Source organism: Anabrus simplex, chromosome 1 (assembly GCF_040414725.1).
Source record: "Anabrus simplex isolate iqAnaSimp1 chromosome 1, ASM4041472v1, whole genome shotgun sequence".
Lineage (NCBI taxonomy): Eukaryota > Metazoa > Arthropoda > Insecta > Orthoptera > Tettigoniidae > Anabrus > Anabrus simplex.
This window is the reverse complement of record NC_090265.1, coordinates 592,657,121-592,680,749: the sequence shown is the minus strand read 5'-3', so window position 1 is coordinate 592,680,749 and position 23,629 is coordinate 592,657,121. Positions and strand designations below refer to the sequence as shown.

The 23,629-nt window shown below is 39.3% G+C and overlaps 1 protein-coding gene across 3 annotated transcripts in view; it reads left to right on the top strand.

Moving 5' to 3' along the window:
- Chd1 (chromodomain-helicase-DNA-binding protein 1) overlaps positions 1–23,629 on the top strand; it is a 447,987-nt gene that overhangs the window by 34,716 nt on the left and 389,642 nt on the right. For 2 of the 3 annotated variants that reach the window (XM_067135608.2, XM_067135605.2), the window contains exons 2-3: positions 8,473–8,612; positions 20,359–20,536. In XM_067135608.2, coding sequence (XP_066991709.2) covers positions 8,473–8,612; positions 20,359–20,536 — 318 coding nt within the window. The remainder of the gene's footprint in view (positions 1–8,472; positions 8,613–20,358; positions 20,537–23,629) is intronic. The other variant, XM_067135606.2, reaches the window with a different exon arrangement.

Here is a 23,629-nt window from a genome sequence, read left to right as displayed (position 1 = left end):
TTTTATTGCATAATAATATTTTAATGAACAAATAATTGTAATAATGTTTATTATAATGACTCAATCTTGAGGTACAGTAATTGTACAAAATGGCTGAAGATGGTTGACACAACGAACAAAACATGTCCCATTTAATGTTTGTATTGTAGTAAATGTCCTTTTAGAGACAATAAACATTTTTATGTATTGAATAAGGTGGATATAAAAAAAAATGGTCTTGTGCAATATACCACTTAGTCGAGCAGCTCGTCTCTTTTCTCCCAAGCCTTCCCAGCCCAAACTTTGCAACATTTTTGTAACGCTACTCTTTTGTTGGAAATCACCCAGAACAAATTGAGCTGCTTTTCTTTGGATTCTTTCCAGTTCTTGAATCAAGTAATCCTGGTGAGGGTCCCATACACTGGAACCATACTCTAGTTGGGGTCTTACCAGAGACTTATATGCCCTCTCCTTTACATCTTTACTACAACCTCTAAATATCCTCATAACCATATCCATACCTTTTATTTACAATCATATTTATCAGTCATACTTATGTGATTACCCCAATGAAGATCTTTCCTTATATTAAGACCTACAGTAGGTACTTACGATGATCGCCAAAAGGAACTTTCACCCCACCAACGCAACTCACAACCTGACTTTTAACCCCGTTTATCATCATACCATTTCCTATTGTCCATCTCACAACAGTATCGAGGTCATTTTGCAGTTGCTCATCAAGCTTGTAACTTATTTATTACTCTGTAGAGAATAACATCATCTGCAAAAAGCCTTATCTCTTATTCCACTTCTTTACACATGTCATTGATATAAGAAAACATAAAGATCAAATAATACTGCCTTGAGGATTTCCCCTCTTAATGATTACAGGGACAGATAAAGCTTCGCCTACTCTAATTCTCTGAGTTCTATTTTCTAGAAATATAGCTACCCATTCAGTCACTCGTTTGTCAAGTCCAATTACAGGTGAATACTAACTTTTTGTTCTGTATGTTTGTAGTATTCCTCTCTTTTTGCTTGTTCTTGTAATTGCTCTGCTGAAGTGAGGTGAATGTATCACTAGTTGTTGCGTTACAGACACATTCAGTATGATATTTCTTAATACCAAAATTAAACAAAGTTCCTTGTCTTTTACTCATATTAACATTTAAACCAGTACTCCTATTACTTTAAAAATAGCATATAAAAGAACTCCTTTGGATCATAATTCTGGCATCTTGGCATTTCCAAAAACTAAAAGTTTGATGTAAAAGCCAATAACATTATTATTAGTGGGAGACTTACTGTATAATCCCAAATACCACCCACACCTTTTCCCCCAAAGTATTTGTTCTAAATCTTTGGTGCGACTGTATTCAAGCCATTCATTCTCGTAAATATTGACTACATTTACATGGAGTTTTAAAATAGATTTGAATATGGTTACCATACTCAATATACCACATGTAAACAGGCATTCAGGTCTTATCGTGTTTTAGTTGCTTTCCAGAAAACAATATTGATTTTTTCTCAATACGGTTACAGTAGCATGTAAACGTGAAATGTAAGGTATTGAAATACGGTTTAAAAAAATGTGACTAAATATGAAAGCCGCTGCTGCGAATGCTCAATCCTCATTTGTTTCACAAGTGTTGCTGGGTGCGCGAATAGCTGGATATTGTACTTTGCGAGAGTTGAGACTGTTGGTTACGGAAGTCTACCTCGCTCACATTCAAGTTCCATATCTGTTCCGTGAAGGTGCTGTCTCGATAGTGAGCGGTGGATTCAAAACGGCGTCTGTGGTCATAAACTGTGCGTGAGAAACTTAAAGTTGTAAGCAAAGCTGAAATATACGGAAATCCTGCCGTTGGCAGAAAGTACAATATTGATGAATCGTGTATTCGTGATTGGCAGAAGAAGAAGGAAAAACTTCTAAAAAGTAACGGCGATACAGAGCGCTCCGCGGATGGAATGCAGTGTTTCCAGAAATTGAAGATTGACTCCACAAATTTGTGATAGGATAATGTGAGTTAGGATATGGTGTTTCTAGTGAAATGTGTCAATTGAGAGCACTAGAGATCTCAAAAGAACTCAAAACACAGGGATTTACTGCAAGCCGCAGATGGATCCATAACTTTTATCGGAGAAGGGATTGTGCGTTCGGAGACGTAGTCTATTTCACAATGTCTTCCTGGGGCGTATGAAGAAAAATTAATGGCCTTTCAGCATCGCATTATTATTTGAGGTAGCAGAATTCTTATTTGCTGTCGCAAATTGGGAATGCTGACCATACCCCTGCCTATTTTGAAATGCCGTTCAAAAATAAAGTGGATACGAATGGTTCTAAAAGTGTAACCGTCAGAACAGGTGGAATCGAAAAGCAACTATGCACGGTAATGTTGTGCGAATTAGCGGATGGAACCAAAGGAAAGGAAACTTGCCGTCCGGTGTTATTGTTAGAACGTGAGTCCGCCTGGATGGACAGTGCGTTAGTTGAGGACTGGGTGAAGTGCGTTTGGCAACATCGCCCGGGAGATTTGTTACAAAAATGAAACATGCTTGTGTTGGACAGCTACCGAGGACATACAACTGATGCCGTAAGAGATATGATTAGGAAGGAAAAACCGATCTTGCGATAATTCCCGGAGGACTCGCTTCTATTCTACAGCCGTTGGATGTGTGAGTGAACTGGCCTTTCAAAACTGCAATGAAACAGTTGTACACCGAATGGATGTCTGATGGTGATCACGGGATAACACCAACCGGACGAATGAAGAGGCCTGAAGTGGGACTAATATGCAGCTGGATCAAGACCGAATGGGGGTGCATTCCCAATGATATAGTGTCCAAAAGCTTCAAGAAATGTGGAATTTCAAATTCAGTGGACTGTAGTGAGGATGACTATTTGTGGAAAGATGCCAGCAACGAAAGTTCCTATGGTGAAACTTAAGACGACGACGGTGAGTTGTGAATTATCTGAGTATTGGACTGATTTTATTTACGATTTTTGTGATGATTTTATTAATTTAAGCTGTTTGAATTTATATTTGTGGTATATTTGATAAAATTAAATAGGTATGTAAGTTATTTGATTTTTTATTTTTTCCCGCATTTTGCCGTCTAAAATTTGGGGTGCGGGTCTTATTCGGTAGTGGGTGGTCGATATTATATGGTATTCTCTGCACGACGTTACTAATAAATTGAAGTTTTGACCAATATTGGCTCTGTCTGGCGGTTATGCGCTGAAACATGGACATCCAACTAATCCCAAGGTACCATTCGTATCGACTTATATTGGCAGAGTGCTATTTTGAAGCCTAGTTGCCGATTCTAAATTTACGTTCAACACGTGTGTAACGTATCTCGCTCAGCGTGTATGGTATTCGGTATGGTTCACGATCTTTTGCATTTTTCTTCAGTAATTTGTATTTTTCATATTCGTCTTTATCTTTCTAGTATAGTGCAGTATAGTGTAATTTTACAGTTTAGCATAGCATAAGCTAGTACAATACAGGTTTAATAGTTCAGTGTATCAGAATATAGCTGTAGTTTTATTTACGTCCGTGTATTGGTTAGCACACTTCGTGGGTATTTAGTATGTCTGAGTGTAATTCGGAAAAAGCAAGTGGTAAAAAAGTGACTCTGAGATCAGTGGTGTTCCCGTTGTAGGTCTTAACCTCCATCCTGTGGCAGCCATTAGTGGTGAGTGATGTGTTATTTCCTCATTCTTTTTATTCTTAATATATATTCTCTTGTTACTGTCAGATGTTGCTAGAAAGTGGTGTTTTGTGAATTTGTTTTCAGTCCAGATTCATTAGTTTTTCTGAGTACGGTATTACATTTTACAAGGGCTGTTTAACGCGGTCGTATTGCATTAGCTGTTCTCGCTGCAGTGGCGCGCCGGCAACAGCAGTAAGGTGATGCTCATTTGTTTTCGCGAAACTTCAATTTAGAAGTAAAGCCATGCGGAGTATAGGTATGTAGTGATTTATTGGGTGGCCTGCAATATCACCAGATCTCTCTCAATTTGATTACCTTTTAATGGAGATATTTGAAATGTAGAGTCGTTGTTATGATGCCAGCTACTATAGAAGAATTGAAAATGAGGATCTGGAAGAAATGCAGATGTATAACATCAGCAGTAATTGAAATTTTTCAAAGAGAATTCACACTGACTTAGCCATTGTCAGATTGCAAATGGGGAACATTTTGAATACATCATTCAATAATTTGAAATTAAGTTGTTGTTCTAGTGTAAATTTTTGCAAAAGCTAATCAAGCATTTAGAACACCTTATTTAATAATTTTAAATTCTTTTGTTGCAGTAGTTGTGTAAATTGTGGGGAAAGCTGATAAAACAAGCCAAGAATCAAAATGTTCCCATAGCAACCAAACCTTCTGTATACAAATGAACTTTTGCATGCATCAGCAGAAAATAAGTTAAGTACCGTACAGAGCAAAATAAAAAAAAGAATAGGTTACCATGTAAAAAAATTCTTGATATCATGTAGTGTATTGGATGCATTTTTTTGGTAAAATATTTCTTTGCTTTGTCTGACCATTTGTAAAAGTTAATTTTAGTTTTATTGGTATTATGTGTTGCTTGTGAAGAACCATGGATGAGTGATGGAGTAAACCTTAAAAAATGCTGTAAATTTTGTGCAAGCAATTGAGTACCTTATTGCCTGCAAATTGGACCCTTTTGTTCTTAGTTTATGCATATTATATGTATCCTCTGCTGTCAAACTTTTGCCCCATTATTATGAAATAGCTTGTCAGTTTTGCCGCTGGATTTTGTAGGTTGTCCATTATGATATTTTGTATCCTCTATTGACAGACCTGAAATATACAGCATTTAATACATGTGACTTTCCTAGCTGTATAAATTCAGTGTCATAGCTTGATACCAGCGACGCATTATACTGATTGGTAATTCTTTTTCCCATCTCCAATGTAGGATGACTTTTTCTTTTTGGTTTAGTGATTTTTACCATTGGGGTGTATTGATATATAACAACTTCTTGAATCTACAGTAGTGGTTCTAGTGTAAGTACAAGGATGTAGTAGGTTGTTTTGCAGTGGTCAATGAAACAAGCTGGACACCTCACCAAAGCAAGGATTGTGTATGCTATTTGGGGCAGATCTAGTAGGCCTATATAGCTTTCTTTAAAGGACTATGGTACTTTGACTATAGCAGAAGTGAATTGAAGTTCCAGTTAAACCGGTCTTAGTAGCTCAGGTGGTAGAGTTGTGACCTTCTGGCTTTGTCAGTATATTTACCAGCAAATAAACAGACTCCTTTGGATCAAAATTCTGGCATCTTGGCGTTTCCAAAAATTGTAAAAGTGTGACGTAAAAACCAATGACATCATTATTAGTTTCGGTTAATGGGAGATATAGGTATGTAGTGAGCCACTGGTTTAAATTCTGTTTCAAATGAAATGAAGTGGCGTATGGCTTTTAGTGCCAGGAGTGTCCGAGGACATGTTCGGCTTGACAGGTGCAGGTCTTACATAAAATTAGCTTCATGGTCCGTATCGCGTATTTACAGATTCACAACTAAGTATTTTTTATTTTCCACCTTGTCGATACATTTGTTGCTTATGGCAACTTATTGGTTAAAAGTGGTACATGTTTTGTATATTATTAACATCTTCAGCCACATAACACTGTTTAGATGAAAAATTCAATTGTAATAAGAATTTATATATTTTCTCATGAGTATTTTGTTTTTAATGTTGTCATTTAATTTTCATATACTATTTTTAAGGACACTTTCCCTCAAAGCATTGATACTTTGTCAATATATGAATTTTTCATCTGAACAGTGTTATGTGGCTGAAGATCTTAATAATATACGAAACATGTACCACATTTAACCAATAAGTTGCCATAAGCAACAAATGTATCGACAAGGTAGAAAATAAAGAATACTTAGTTGCAAAGGTGCAAGTCTTTAAGTTGACGGCCGTTGGCGACCTGCACGTCGTGATTAGGATGACATGATGATGAAGACGACACATACACCCAGCCCCCATGCCAGAGAAATCAACCAATGATGGTTAAAATTCCCGACCCTGCTGCAAACCCGGGACCCCTGCGACCAAAGGCAAGCACGCTAACCATTTAGCCATGGAGCCGGACTCTATTTCAGATTATTGATATATAGACAGCTGACTGGTTTGAAACTTGGGGAATGATTTATATTTAAAACCTATTCAACTATCTCTTTGGCAGCAATTCAGGTTGTTTTTGTGCAAGATTGTTTTGAAGAACAAGTAAATTTCCAAAAATCACAGAATTTAGTGTTACTCTTTTTGTGTCCAATGCAGACCATCACTCCAAATATGCCTTCTTCAACAATGAGTAGCCGTTGTGTACTGTGAAGCGTGCCTGATTCTAGTCACTTCCTCGATAGTCATGTTTATGCTTGGTTGTGATGAATCTGAAAGATCAATACAAGAAAGGAATGACTACTGTTCTTGTATATAATATTATAAATATATGAGGTGCCTAGTATCGAATACGGACAAGAACCATTTTGTTAATTTTTCAGTAAAGCCACATTTTTGTTTATCTATGTTAACCTCCCGACACGAGTGTGAAAATTTTTGTGTGCCATATTGCCAGTCCTATGAACAAGAAAACCATGGTCGACATTTAAGAATTTCATTCTAAGGCAATGAAAAACATGTTCAAATATGACGATGTCCATTTTTGAAACTAAGCTGACTTTTGTCCGATTTTGATACAAACATCCATGTGATTGTCCACTTTTGAAACAAACTATCCAAGTATTTTGAAACAAAGTTGCGGGATGGCACGATAGTAAACTTCTGTTTTAAAAGAAATATAATGAAAATATGAAAGAAATAAGTTTATTCTTATACTTTATTGACAATTTTAACATTCATTTCAGTTCTTGCTTCACTGTATTTCTGGGCAAAAAGCCTTTAGTTCATCACAGGGGTCTTCAAACCAATCACCTTCATAATCATTTACAGCTTGTTCATTTTCACTACTACTGTTCTTATTAATGACTTCGACATGCCACTTAAGAGAGGCATTTAATTTCTACTCTTTTCCAAAGCGCTTACCTAGTAATTTTTCTAAATCTTAAAGTTTCTGTGGGTTTACATTCACGCCGATGTCAATATGTAAAGGTTCATTAACTTTAGACTTGCCTGTCCTGCCTTTGTGATCGTGCGCTCAATACCTGTTTCCAAATAGTACCCTACCTCAGTTATAACTACAAGATTGCCTCTTTTCGTGCAACTGAGTGCAATTTTTTTTGACACTGTGAAATCTTGAAATGAAGTTCACTAGCAAATTTCAGATAAATCTGTGGTTGTTCTTTCAAATTCAGTGGATCCCAGGTTTGTCCAATCACTTTCACTGTGCTGTACCTTTTGAACACCTCATGATATTCATCTGGACTTATTGTGGTCGTCATCTTCTTCAGGTCTTTCTCAATGAGTCCAGAAATCCTATCTGACAGCAAATATGAGTGTCCAATAACTGGAAACCAGTTCTCATTTCTTTGCCCTCTTTTCCAGCCACATATGAACAGACACATTGTCAGGGCACAGTTTGTAACAGTAGAGTTGTCTGGAATAATAAGCCGACTGATTACTTAATTTTGGCAAAGCGAGGTTCTTTTGGCAATCATAGGACATTAAAAGACAGTCCTCCTCTTTTTCTTCAGATGTTGATAAAAATTCTGCTTGTTTTTTGTGGATAGTTCTCTTCAAAATTAAGGTTGCTCTTTCCTCTTCATTCTTTTCAAACTTAATACATAGCTCTACTTCCAAGCATGTAGTGCACTCATCTGTGCCTGGAGAAGAAAACCCTAAATTTAACCTGGTATTAAAAATGTGCCTAAAGTAAGCTTCCTTTACTTGCAATTCTACTTCTCTACCGTCATTATACATACACAATTTCAGGTTGACACTCCGAAACATTGTCTTCCATATTAAACGAAGATATTTTCCCAAATACTTATAAGTAACACACTGAAAAAATATGAACACTACACTTCCAAGCATGCACTGACAAGAGAATGTAAACAAATGGTCGCCATGCCACTTTGATGTCACTTGTAGCAATCTGATTGGCTGAAACGATCATGTCCGTTTTTATAGAAACTTTGTTTGGAGGTGTCCGATTATGAAAGAAACTCCATGTTTATTTGTTAAAAATAAAGTACAAATATTCATTTATGAAAGACATGGGCCACTAATTCAGAGAGAGCATTAAAAATACTATAATTGTCTATTCTTATCTCAATGTTGATGTAGGTGGCGCATGTTCATGTTTGATATTAGGCACCTCATATGTCTTTACTCTTATCATTGTAGTATTGTCCTTGTATGTGGGTAAATTGATATTTGGTTTTGATTGATAAATAATTGTAATTTTTTAAAAACTGATATTTTAGTGCTCAATGTTCTTCCTTATTGTTCTTTAATTATTTTCGATGAAAATGTATAGGCAGCATCTGGTGAGGAATATGGTCAGGAGTCAGGATCGGAATGTGAGAAGAACTCCGGATCTGCATCTGACAATGCTTCCAAGAGCAGTGCCTCATCAAAATCTGGTTCAGGATCAGGCTCTGGTTCTGGATCTGACAGGTAATAATTTAATGGTAGTCTTTTAGTTTTGTATGGTCTTACTTGTTAGGCGTGAAGTCCCTGTGGTCTGACACCATACTTAGCTGATACGAGTCCCATTATTGGAAAAATATTTCACTGTCAGAATGTTGGCCGGCAGGGTAGCAGGGGTGATAATATACAATTCCTAATATTCAGATTGCTTGTCAAAATTCTGGGGTTAATTCCAAACCACTCTGCAGTGCTCTTGCAGAGTGAGGGCATGTGGCGCTGTTTATGGTGATTTGACCATTGGATGGGACATCACACCTCGTGCAGACCCCTCATTGGTTTATTATTTGTTTTATATCACACCAAATCTAATAGGTCTTGTGACAATGGGATCGCATAGGGCTAAAACTGGGACAGAAATGACTGTGGCCTTAATTAAGGTACAGCCTCAACATATGAAAATGGGAAACTACAGAAAACCTTCTGGAGGGCTTTTGGCAGTGAGGTTTGAACCTCCTTCATCTGATTTCCTTTTCTCTTCCTGCTTTCATCTTATCCTGCACTTCATGTATCAAGATTCAAGAACTGGCAAGATGGCTCCTCGATGAGTGTTGACATCTGTCCTTCTGATGAAGCCAGGATGCACAAACGAGCTCGACAGCGCTGAGGCGAGAAGCTACCTATTTGTTGATGACTATGTGTGGAGATACGGAGAATATCCTTGTCCTTTTGTATTTTCATGTTTGTCCATGTCTCCTCTTTATGTTGCTCCCTCTTCATGCGCTGACCTGCCTTTTATGTTCATTCTATTTTGTGTTCCTGTTGTTGTTCCTCCTATCTGTTTATATATATGACATGAATACATTATGTGCTGACAGTAGATTTCATCATCTCCCTGTCTTGTTATCATCATCTGCACACATTTCATAGAAACATATACACTCACATAATGATCTTCACCTCTGAGGCAAGTAGTAACTAACTCTGTGACCAAAGATAGCATGCACAAATGGAGGAAGATAGCAACTCTTCCATCAACATGGCCAGTGGACTCGTATCCAAGTATTGAGACTATAGAAAACACACAATGTAGTATAGCTTTAGTGTGACATTTTTCATTTACAGAATTTGCACTTACTCTTATTGCTTTAGCTTGTATTCACTGCTAGATTTAGTTTCTGTCGACTTATAAATTCCTGGTGAATATTTTGATCCTACTCTTCTTCAGTGGATAACTCTTTCTTATCTTCTGTTAAAAGTCTCAAAGGTTTGGCTTGGGGGATGAGGCTAGCCACTGTTATCTTTAGTAACTATGTTAGAGATGTATTTTGATGATATATACCTGTTTCCTGTAGACATGATATGGGCTTTTGGGCTTATGCCGTGTCAAGAACACAAGGTGAAACCCCTTACGTTTCGCAGAGAACTTTGCTCCGAGTCTTCAGAAGAAAATCTCGACAGTTCACGAGGAAGTCTTCTACAATGCCGAGGGTTTGAATTTAAGAATATTTTACCGTTGGAGAATTGTAGTGGTATGCTCGTTCATCACAAAGTGGCTCGCTGTAATGCTGGCACAGCGTTCCAAGCGGGAGCTGACGACTACATTAAGCTCTAAATGAGATGTTCTATCATACCATGCATGCTTGAGAAGTATTAGAGAGCACATCAGACGAATTAGGGATGAATGTGGTAGAAGAAAATAAAATCAACACAAGACACCAGTACAGAGTAGAACGGACATGTTAAGCGTCTTCTGTAACCTGTCCAAGTCTCACATCCAGAAGTCACCAGTATGTCACTGTGACATTCTGAGCATATAGCTTAGTGTGGACACAGTTCATGGTTTTCAAAGATCTGTTTAAAGGCATGATGAAACCCAACACTAGTGCTCTGTGCATGTGTGCACGCGTGCACACGCACTGCACAATGTAGACTCTTCAGTTATACTACAACCTGCATATCATGTCTTGAGAGAGGCCATAAACCATTAAGATACACTAATGTATTCACAATATTCATTGGAAAATAGATACAGTGATTCTAAAATAATTATCAGTACAAGAATTGACAATAAAATATTCATGAGTAATACATTTTTCGCAAAAGTTTAAATATCTACGGAAGTATCAGTTTTGTCTCAGATGTGTACATGATTCAAATGCTAGGCAATATATTGCCAAACTTAAATATCCGACACATTTCTACCACAGGAGCTATAAATATACCACTGACTTGGAAATACTGTCCTGTCATCGTGGTTATAAATTAACTGGCAATGGTGGTGCTTGTTGTTTTGATTGTTTTATAAGCACCAAAACTGCATAGTCATTGGCCCTTATTAATCAGTAATATGATTATCGAAATTTAAAAAAAGGAAACATGAGGGATCACTCAAAGAAAGAGGCGAAGAGGAATCATAGAAAAAGGGTTAAAAACCTAGCCCTCAAATACCTCAATATTGCTAGACTGGAAGGGAACGAAACATTCGAGCAATTTGGTCATGCGGTAACGGGTGCGCAGCTGTGAGCTTGCATTCTGGAGATAGTAGATTCAAACCTCATTGTCAGCAATGATGGTTTCGCACAGTTAGTTGATGAATGAGGTGGACATACCTTGGCAGAAATGTAGATATCATTCATACGTGGTAGATAAGGATTGTACCTAGTACACATATGTGTTTTAATTTGGTTTGACCAGTCTGTGAATTTAATAATAATAATAAGAAGAATACTCCTTTAAGTAACCCTCTTGAACGGTGTGAGTAAGGGATGAACAGGAACTGACTTGTCTGCTATAGGAGACAGTGGGGTTTCTTCATTCACCACATTTTTACTTAATGCAATATACTCAAGTACAATGTAGGATGGAGGTGACTAAGATGGGGGCTACATCTTGTTACGAGCAAAACACTGTGTGTTTTATCACAAATTTATTTCAGGAATGGTTCATGTTTGTGGGTTACTGTAGTCACGCCCTAGTTTGTGGATGGGCAACGGCTGAGTGGCCTAGTAAGTGGTCCTGAGAGTCGGGATACCAGTTGCTATGGAATGGGAGTGGGCATCTCGGACATATACTGAGTCATGGCCCTCCTTGTGCTCAGGCGGCTAGGACTATACAATTCACCGGTGGTCCATAACCCGTTAGAGGAGTGATCCTCACTTGGACTGTGTGCAAGTAGGGTAGCATCCTGCTTCATGAATTTACCGAGCTCAGATCATTTTAATCTTAGACCGGGCGTGCCAATTTCTCTCACACTACCGAATGCGCGGTTGACTTTGTCAACCAGTTAAGTTTTCAGTAGTTTACAGGCTTCCAATCGCATAAACATTTCATTTAACGACGTTTTATCTTTTGTTTCAATGTTATTCTTCAAATGAAATCAAAAACTTGTATTAGTGATTAATATGAACGTAGTTAAAGCGGATAATCATGAGCACGTGAACTAATTCTGATATGAACATGAATACTGCGCCTATTTAAAATGATTTAAAGTTAAAAATTTCATTGTTCCGTATTGAAGAATATTACAGTTAAAATTGAAATAATTGATAAAGAGATTCAACCTATTCAATACAAAAGAATAAGAAATGTAGTGAATTACATTCTTATTTAATAATAAGTAGAAGTGGTACCGGTTTCGACCCTAGTCCAGGTCATCATCAGCCGATTAAAACATGCAAAACAATGAATAGGAAAAGAAGATAAAAGATCAAGTACACTCCGGATCAGTAGAAGGGGCGATAAAATGTAAGTCACTTAAAAGAAAACAGTGTGTGATTTTCTGAGCGGCAGTATGGCACACGCAGTGTTAGGCAAAGTCTTATAATGTTTATGAATAGCGGAGAACGGTTAAATGAGCTGGTTTTTAAACACTGTCGGGCACAAAGTCATATCATAATCGAACATATACGAAGATCCAGAATCGTGCAGGAGTTGAAGACGAGTAGATCTATTGAAGTGACTTGCCAGCTCCCGGTGATCAGCGCTATATATTTAACATCAGGCAGTGTGGTTTCAAACGCCAAAGTAAAATGGAGAATAGCTTGATGATCCAATAATTTTCTTCGGTTGCGGGTAAGTGAGTATATAGATAAATATAATGTAATTCAATATAATTGGATAAGTAATTGTGCTCCTATAGAATTCTTAGAACAGTTGACCACAGTGCCTGATGTTAAATATATCGTGCTGAACACCGGGAGCTGGCAAGTCACTTCAGTAGATCTACTCATCTTCAACTCCTGCACGTTTCTGGATCTTTGTATGTGTTTGATTATGATATGACATTGTGCCTGACAGTGTTTAAAAACTAGCTCGTTTAACCGTTCTCCGCTATTCATAAACATTATAAGACTTTGCCTAACACTGCGTGTGCCATACTGCCGCTCAGAAAAGTATGCACTGTTTTCTTTTAAGTGACTTACATTTTATCGCCTCTTCTACTGATCCGGAGTGTACTTGATTTTTTATCTCCTTTTCCTATTCATTGTTTTTCATGTTTTAATCGGCTGATGATGACCTGGACTAGGGTCAAAACCGGTACCAATTCTACTTATTATTAAATAAGAATGTAATTCACTACATTTCTTATTCTTTTGTATTGAATAGGTTGAATCTCTTTATCAATTATTTCAATTTTAACTATTTAAAATGAGTTAAGCAGTCGATAGTAATTAAATTAAAATAATGGTCATATTTTAATATTTGCACAATTATACAATGAAATGACCAGATAAAATAGCCAAAAATTACTGGATGAAAAATAAACTTTGTTACCATGTCCAGGAAATCTTTCACACCTTATCCCCCAAGCAATACCATAATTTCACTGCGGTTCGCAAATTTAGCATCACCCTTACAGCTGTAATTCACTTCCTCCCGCTTCCTAGAAATGAACAAATTAGTCCAGTATAATAGTTCATCAACCATCTCAGCGTATATCAACTGCATGAAACAGTCAATTTCTGTTGCCTTCCTCGCCTCCCCTTCCGGTCCTGGCAGTATTTTTACAATATTCCTTGCTTTTATCCTTGTAAGTTTTGTAAAGTCCGTCGTGGACCACGTTGTTCCTCCATCTCTCACGAAGATGAATTTCCTTTCGTTATCGTCTTCTCACTGATCCAATACGTTTACAATTTCCTCCTCCCCATTCAAAAAAATGCGAAGCAGAGTCCTCTATTTCATCGGACAGCTGGCTTAAAATGTCAGATATGTTTTCATCATTGACAAAATGAGACCTAAAATAGAAATATACTACATGTAATTTCGCCTGACTTTTGCTAATTAACCGAAAAGTACAGAAGAAAGGAAATTTTAAAGAAATAAATTTTACTTACATGACCAGGCGCGTGGTTGACTTTGTCAACCAGCTTCGGGTTCCAAGATTTCGCTCGAAATAATTACGTATCGCTTCCGCTGTTGTCGTAATTCGACTGAACTGAAGGTCAAGAGTGAGAGCAAAGGTATTAGTTGCAAGGTGGTGAAAGACTGACAGTTCTGGGAATTATGGCGTAAAATAGAGCGCTGGTTGGCGCCCGGTCTAGTGTTAAGCAAGCCTCGGACCTATGGGAGTAACGGAGTCCCACTCCCATTTGACAGGCGAGGGACTCCTTGGAAACAACTTTGCGAACGAAATGGAATTCGATGGGGAGCTATCAATATTAATGGGGCTTATGGAAGAAAGAAAGTAGAACTGGCTGAGTAAGCAAAGAGGATGCATTTGGATGTGCTAGGAGTAAGTGATATTCGGGTAAGGGGAGATAACGAGGAAGAGATAGGAGATTATAAAGTGTACTTGACGGGTGTTAGAAAGGGAAGGGCTGAGTCTGGGTAGGGCTCTTTATCAGGAATACCATTGCACGGAACATAGTTTCTGTCAGGCACGTAAATGAGCGAATGATGTGGGTAGATTTGTCAGTTAGAGGAATTAGGACTAGAATTGTGTCCGTGTATTCACCATGTGAGGGTGCAGATGAGGATGAAGTTGACAACTTTTATGAAGCATTGAGTGACATCGTGGTCAGGGTCAACAGCAAGGATAGAATAGTGCTAATGGGCGATTTCAATGCGAGAGTTGGGAATAGAACTGCAGGATACGAAAGGGTGATTGGGAAATGTGGGGAAGATATGGAAGCTAATGGGAATGGGAAGCGTTTGCTGGACTTCTGTGTTAGTATGGGTTTAGCTGTTACGAATACATTCTTCAAGCATAAGGCTATTCACCGCTACACATGGGAGGCTAGGGGTACTAGATCCATAATAGACTATATCTTAACTGACTTCGAATTCAGGAAATCTGTTAGGAATGTGAGAGTTTTCCGGGGATTTTTCGATGATACAGACCACTACCTGATCTGTAGTGAACTAAGTATCTCTAGGCCTAGGGTAGAGAAAGTGAAATCTGTTTGCAAACGAATAAGGGTAGAAAATCTCCAGGACGAGGAAATTGGACAGAAGTACATGGATATGATTAGTGAGAAGTTTCGAGCAGTAGACGGTAAGCAGGTTCAGGATATAGAAAGAGAATGGGTGGCGTACAGGGATGCTGAAGTAGAAACAGCAAATAGGAACAACTGTGTGTAAAGATGGGAAAGGGCGAATATCTTGGTGGAATGATGAGGTGAGAGCAGCTTGTAAACGTAAAAAGAAGGCTTGTCAGAAATGGCTCCAAACAAGGGCTGAGACAGACAGGGATTCGTACGTAGATGAAAGAAACAGAGCAAAACAAATAGTTGTTGAATCCAAAAAGAAGTCATGGGAAGATTTTGGTAACAACCTGGAAAGACTAGGTCAAGCAGCAGGGAAACCTTTCTGGACAGTAATAAAGAATCTTAGGAAGGGAGGGAAAAAGGAAATGAACAGTGTTTTGAGTAATTCAGGTGAACTCATAATAAATCCCAGGAAATCACTGGAGAGATGGAGGGAATATTTTGAACTCAATGTAAAAGGAAATCATCCTGGTGGTGTTGCGAACAGCCAAGCTCATGGGGAGGAAGAAAATGATGTTGGTGAAATTATGCTTGAGGAAGTGGAAAGGATGGTAAATCCCTGTTTCGACCAGTCAAAGAGAAGCCACGTCTTGAAACACCGGGCGTATATGGAATTCCATGTGGTTGTGGTTGTTCATATGTTGGCATGACAAAAAGGCTTGTTAGCACCAGGGTGAAAGAGCACATCAGATCGGTAAAGAATGTCGCTCTTTCATCCTCCACGGAGAACGCTATAAGCCAGTCTGCCATAGCAGAACATTTCTACAGTACAGACCATGAAATCCTCTTTGACCAGGCGAAGGTCATCGCGCCTGTAAAAGACTTCTATGCTCGTCTTGTGAGGGAAGCCATAGAGATAGAGCTGCGTCCAAATAACATCAACAGGGAAGACTGCTTCAAGTTATCAAATACATGGAGACCTGTACTGCAGAAATACATGCATAACACCACCATGGCACAGCGGGACGCACTCAAACTGTCGACAGAGGGCGGTGCATCAGTAACTTCCCTCCCAACCACCACAGCACAGCGCCACGATCCTTGAGTCCAGTTAGTGGGGTAGGCCGTGGATAGTACGGGTATGACTTCCATGTTCCTTCAGATAATTTCTTTGCTCACTGTTGGAGGCAAAACTTCACATGCCCTGATGAAGGCCAATGCAATTTGGCTGAAAGCTTGGCTTTATTATTAATATATATCGTCCCTGCTCTGGCAAACTAGCGAAACTGACAAACTAAGGAATCTGTAGTTCTGAAGTTCTGGTCTAGATTTTGTTATTTATATATTGTCTACCCTCTGACAAAGTCTCACATTTGCAGCTCATTCTGTATGCCTAACACATAAAACCAGTAATTAAATATAAAAATTGATTTGACATGAGTAATCACAACTTCTTTCAGCTCTCCTAACCTTTTGACAATTTTCAGATTCGTTAGTTTGCCAGAGCAGGGACGATATATATATATAGTGGCTTTAATAATCCAGTTCATTTATCTCTTTATGTTAAACTCCATTGTCATAAAGCAGCAGGAATAGATGAAATTAGACATAAAATGGTGAAGTATAGTGGGAAGGCGGGGATGAAATGGCTTCATAGAGTGGTAAAATTAGCATGGAGTGTTGGTAAGGTACCTTCAGATTGAACAAAAGCAGTAATTGCACCTATCTATAAGCAAGGGAACAGGAAGGATTGCAACAACTATCAAGGTATCTCATTGATTAGTATACCAGGCAAAGTATTCACTGGCATCTTGGAAGGGAGGGTGCGATCAGTAGTTGAGAGGAAGTTGGATGAAACCCAGTGTGGTTTCAGACCACAGAGAGGCTGTCAGGATCAGATTTTCAGTATGCGCCAGGTAATTGAAAAATGCTACGAGAGGAATAGGCAGTTGTGTTCATGTTTCATAGATCTAGAGAAAGCATATGACAGGGTACCGAGGGAAAAGATGTTCGCCATACTGGGGGACTATGGAGTTAAAGGTAGATTATTAAAATCAATCAAAGGTATTTATGTTGATAATTGGGCTTCAGTGAGAATTGATGGTAGAATGAGTTCTTGGCTCGGGGTACTTACAGGGGTTAGACAAGGCTGTAATCTTTCACCTTTGCTGTTCGTAGTTTACATGGATCATCTGCTGAAAGGTATAAAATGGCAGGGAGGGATTCAGTTAGGTGGAAATCTAATAAGCAGTCTGGCCTATGCTGATGACTTGGTCTTAATGGCAGATTGTGCCGAAAGCCTGCAGTCTAATATCTTGGAACTTGAAAATAGGTGCAATGAGTATGGTATAAAAATTAGCCTCTCGAAGACTAAATTGATGTCAGTAGGTAAGAAATTCAACAGAATTGAAAGTCAGATTGGTGTTACAAAGCTAGAACAGGTCGATAATTTCAAGTATTTAGGTTGTGTGTTCTCCCAGGTTGGTAATATAGTAAGTTAGATTGAATCAAGGTGTCGTAAAGCTAATGCAGTGAACTCGCAGTTGCGATCAACAGTATTCTGTAAGAAGGAAGTCAGCTCCCTGACGAAACTATCTTTACATTGGTCTGTGTTCAGACCACCTTTGCTTTGCGGGAGCGAAAGCTGGGTGGACTCAGGATATCTTATTCATAAGTTAGAAGTAACAGACATGAAAGTAGCAAGAATAATTGCTGGTACAAACAGGTGGGAACAATGGCAGGATGGTACTCGGAATGAGGAGTTCAAGGCTAATTTAGGAATGAACTCGATGGATGAAGCTGTACGCATAAACCAGCTTCGGTGGTGGAGTAATGTGAGGCGAATGGAGGAGGATAGGTTACCTAGGAGAATAATGGACTCAGCTATGGAGGGTAACAGAAGTAGAGGTAGACCAAGACGACGATGGTTAGACTCGGTTTCTAACGATTTAAAGATAAGAGGTATAGAACTAAATGAGGCCACAACACTAGTTGCAAATTGCAGATTTTGGCGACGTTTAGTAAATTCACAGAGGCTTGCAGACTGAACGTTGAAAGGCATGAGAGTCTATAATGATAATGTATGTATGTTATTTCAGGATGATCCAGTAAATGTGCGCGCACACACACAGATACACACACAATTCTATTCAACCAACTCCGCTCCGTACCTGACGATGGTTTGACGGCGGTTAACAGCTGTCTTCAGTCCAGCTACTCACTAGACACTCCGATGCTACAACCACTCCATGTTCAGCCTCTGGTGAGACACTAGTGACAGCCTACACCACTGTCGCCCTCAGGCCTGCCACTGAACGCCAACACACAGAGTCCAACACTGACTCCAACTCACGCATTGGCCTTAAACGCAGATTCCACCGTGGCGTCCAACACTGACAGACTGTTTGCATCTAGCCCCCTTTTTATAGCTCGGTTCATGTATATGGGAATATTCGCGATGTGGCTAAAGACGGAACGTTCTCTTTGCATCTCTGAGGAATTACCATAGAGTTATACTAATGTATTATTAAGGTCCACCTTTTCAATACAAAATATGCAGAGTTTAAATTACTCTATTGTAATCACAGTTCATTACGGATCTATCATAATTAAACTTATTTAATTTAATCTCTGAGGAATTCACAGGGAAATGGAAAGGCCGGCTGGGATCTTCCTGGTCGCGTGACGCACTAATCCGTTCCAGGGAACTGAAAGGGGCTACCGCATGGCTGGCACAGAACAGTATCTTTTCATGATTTTTAAAATTCTAATAACCTGTCTGCTTTGGGGAAGAATATTATACCACAACATATTGTTACGAATTGACTGAGCAAGTGGTTGCTTGATTTTGGTCACGTCCCTGTCGCCTTGCATTCCGTAGATAGTGGGTTCGAAATCCACTGTTGGCAGCTCTGAAGATGGTTTTCAGTGGTTTCCCATTATCTTACCAGGCATATGGTGGGGCTGTACCGTAATTAAGGCCATGGATGCTTCCTTCTGACTCCTAGCCCTTATGATAATAATATTGCTATTTGCTTTACGTCCCACTAACTACTTTTACGTTTTTTGGAGGCACCTCTCCTAGCCCTTTCCTATCCCATAATTGCCATAACACCTCTCTGTGTCGGTAGGACGTTAATCAAGTTGTAAAAAGGTTACGAACTATGTAATGATGTTGAATGTTCCATGAACACCATCAACTTCATTTTAACATTTATTACCATAGATAGATGCCTTTGCTGGCGAGATGTAGTGTTTACAGTGCACTATGTCTTCTGGTATGGGCTATATCAAATTTGTTACTTTCATTGACCTGTCACAGTCTCATCCTTGGCTTTGACAATATGAAAGTGACTGAGGTATGAGTGATGCTAGTAATACCATTCCTTATGCAGCCAGTCCCTGTTATGAATGGTGTGAAAATATCGCTCATAGGGTCAGTTGGTGCATACTTTCAGTGGGCTTGGCAGACTGATATGTAAGAGCAACTGCTGGCTCGGTGAGGAAAGCAACGGGAAACTACCTCACTCCTCGTTTCCCTAGTACACCTCTTCAGTGACGCCTAGGCTATTTATGACAGCTGTTGGCGAAGCTGCAGAGGATCAAACCAGCCTTCGGGCTGATTACCCAACATACATACCATAGATAGAGCCCTGTGCGGATATACAAAATAATATCCGCATTCGCACTTCTTTCATCCACATCCGTGAATGGTTGTTCACATCCGCAAAATGGTTAACCGCCGATAATTTAAATATTTAACTACAGTATATTACACCCAAGGTATTGCAACGGATAGATCTGTGAACATAATACAATAGGGTTGATACCTAGCACCAGAACCCCTACAGTCGCAAGTTTATGAGGGATTTTCTCTTGCAACAACTACCTACATATTGACCTTTGTTCTTTCCTTCCATTAATTGTGGGCAGGAACCAGTTAGGCTTAGGTCAGATTTACGGCTTTATGGTTTCAAGGCTCTTCATATATGACTATTCTCCCATACCAATGTCAAGGGTTGCCTAACCGCAAGCAAAGACTAGAGTATACGTGAGTGAAAATCGATAAATGTCATTATTTAGAAATCATCAGCAAAATTATCCACACTGCCATTCAGTTTGTATCCGCCAAGTCACTAACTTTGCGGATATCCACGGATTTATCCGCGGATATCCGCATCCGTGCAGAGCTCTAACCATAGACTAGTTTTAGCTTACTTCAGATTAGTTCTTTAAATATTTTTCAATCCTCTTTGTTTGATTTTTTAATGTAAGACTTTTTGTATTATTTTTTATTGAGAAGATTGGTTAAAAATGAAGCTTAGTATAACAGCTGTGTATCCATTTAGCTCCTCAGAATCATCGAAGTCTGGCTCTGGAAGTGCAAGTGGTTCTGCATCAGAGAGAAAATCATCTCCTGAGAAAAGTGAGCAGAGCCCCCCCAAAAGTCAGCCTAAGAAGGCTGAGTCTTCCTCGGACCTTAAGCAGGTAAAGAAGAGCAGCCCACGTTCCAGGCAGTCATCTGAGGTAGGAGCCCCCTTTTACAGACTTGTGTTCCAGGGAGTGTGTTGCATGATATAAAACTTGTGCTTCCTACTATCACACAGTTTCAAGAAAGTTATCAAAATGGCTGAAATTTAGGACAAGATGTTTTATAACCAATGCCAATACTTATTAATGCTTTTCAGTAAATATTCTGGGAATTTCTGCTATAATATTTAGGTTATTTTTAATTACATATTTTGGGTAGGCCTATACTTTTTATTTGAATATTGAAGTGGGTGGAACATCTGTGTTAGCCTTGTATTAGAATACCGTTTGTTAATATTAGCAGTGGAGGTAATGGTGCAGTCAGTGAAGTAAGAAATTATATCATTTGAGTTGAAAATCATGTAATAGATGAACTGACATGCCTGTAATAGAAGACTTAGTGAGGTTTCATCTACTTATATATACAGGGTGAAGCATAATTCGCGCACTCGGGCGTCGCAGCGCGACTCCTCACATGCCAGCAATAAAAAAATGTCTCTTACAAAATTTCATCTTGCGAGTATATCCGGCAGAAAAACGACGTTGAAGATTAGCAATCTGGCAACACTGTAACCATATGTACGGTAACTACCTCTGTCAGCAGTAGTTAGTCGTATTGTACAGTTGGTGCAATGGATAGAGTTTTGGGTTAGAATGCGATGGTCGAGTGGTCGATCCTGGGTTGAGGCGTATGTTTTTTATTTCGTAAATGTAGTCCAGGTCCTCTAGAAACCATTTGCACTTACATACTACGATCCTAGAAATGGACGAACAATCGTTTTCATTGGTCAGCTTTGAAAGGCGCCCTTTCCACGTTGTGGGCGTGAATTTATTCGCACCACTTCATCTACTAGATGTGAAACCTGTTTTCTTTGTACCCTCCTCCAATGGTCCCATAGATTAGTCATCATCATCATCATCATCATCATCTGTTTACCCTCCAGGGTCGGCTTTTCCCTCGGACACAGCGAGGGATCCCACCTCTGCTGCCTCAAGGGCAGTGTCCTGGAGCTTCAGACTCTTGGTCGGGGATACAACTGGGGAGAATGACCAGTACCTCGCCCAGGCGGCCTCACCTGCTATGCTGAACAGGGGCCTTGTGGAGGGATGGGAAGATTGGAAGAGATAGGGAAGGAAGCGGCCGTGGCCTTATGTTAGGTACCATCCCGGCATTTGCCTGGAGGAGAAGTGGGAAACCACGGAAAACCACTTCCAGGATGGCTGAGGTGGGAATCTAACCCACCTCTACTCAGTTGACCTCCCGAGGCTGAGTGGACCCCGTTCCAGCCCTCATACCACTTTTCAATCGAACCCGGGCCTCCGGGGGTGGCAGCTAATCACGCTAACCACTACACCACAGAGGCGGACCCATAGATTAGTACCAACTATTATTCTTGCCTTGATTGGGTCCATTACATTTCGTTAGGGCCTTACGTTACCAGTAGACCTAGCGACGTGCTCTGCGAATAATGTCCAAACTCGGTTACAATTTGTATGTGTTATCACCATGGTCCCAATAATTCTGCCTTTCAACATTGCGTGTTGCGTCTGGTAACCGCATGCTGTTTAGTACGTATTTCAATGTTGTATTATTATTATTATTATTATTATTATTATTATTATTATTATTATTATTATTATTATTATGTTGTAAATGTAGGATACATGTGACCTCAGAAACGATGTCTTACTGTTTTACAGTAGGTAATGTCAGATGGAAATTATCAAATAAAAATGCGCCTCAACCCAGGATCGAACCATCGACCTCCTGCATGCCAACCAAAAACTCTAACCACTGCACCAACTGTACAGCACGACGACGACGTGCTGACAGTGGTAGTTACCCTACATATGGTTACAGTGTTGCCAGATTGCTACTCTTTAACGTCCGTTTTCTACCGGATATACTCGCAAGACGAAATTTTGTAAAAGACCTTTTTTTATTGCTGGCATGTGAGGAGTCGCGCTGCGACGCCCGAGTGCGCGAATTACGCTTCACCCTGTATACATAAGTGGAAGTCAGTTTGGAACAGGATATATAAATAAATGTATAAAAATGAAAATAGATGTGAATTAATGAGGTACTTCCAGACATCTTAGAAACTTAAAACTTGCAAATAAAAAAAAATGCCAGTTTTCCTGGTGGGGGAGGAATCAAAATTGGGTCTCATCATAAGAACGCAAGTGTGAGCATTCACCTAGTCGGATATATTTTTCCAAAGCAGTTGCCTATAGTTTTCAAGGGCTTAAAAGTTTTCTGGAAGTCCAATCAAACCCCCAGAAAATTTTGAGGGAAATGTTTGAGATATTAAGGATAGTAATAAATGTGAATCAACGTGAAGCGATCTGTAAAAAGTATAACAAATTAGGCATGAATTAATTGAGGCACTTCAAGGCATCCTAAAATGTAAAACTTGGTACCAGAGCAGTTGATCCCCTCAGGATCCCTAGAAAAATTAAAAATCAAAATTGCATCAACGGGTCAGGCAGGGTGGGTGTTTCAAAATTGGGACTCAGCATTAGAATGAAAGTGTAAGCATTCCTTTCACCCATTCAGATATATTTATCCAAAGTATTGATCTATAGTTTTCATCACTTTAAATGTTTCCTGAAAGTTCAAATTAACTTTTAACGCCAAAACCCGAGAACATACTGATTGTGACTGTCAGTAGGCAAGGGTGCCTGCCATTATAATCATACTTCCCAAATAGATTGTGACTGGCAGTAGGCAAAGGGGCCTGCCATTATAACAAAAACTTCCCAACTTGACAGCAACAGGACAGATGATGTGCCGTTATAATGAGAATTCTCCTACTTGACTATAACTGGCAGTGGGAGAGGGTGCCACTCATTGTAATGAAGACAGCCCAGCTTGTTTTTGACTGGGATTAGGCAAGGGGTCCTACCAGTATAATGAATATTCCTGAACTTGATTTTTGAATGGCAGTAGACAAAGTGGCCTGGAATTATAATGTAAACACCCCAAATCGATTGTGATTGTTAGTAGGCAAGGGGCCTGCCATTATGATGAGAACATCCCAAATCTGTTGTGACTGGCAGTGGGCAAGGATGTCTGCCATTATAATCAAA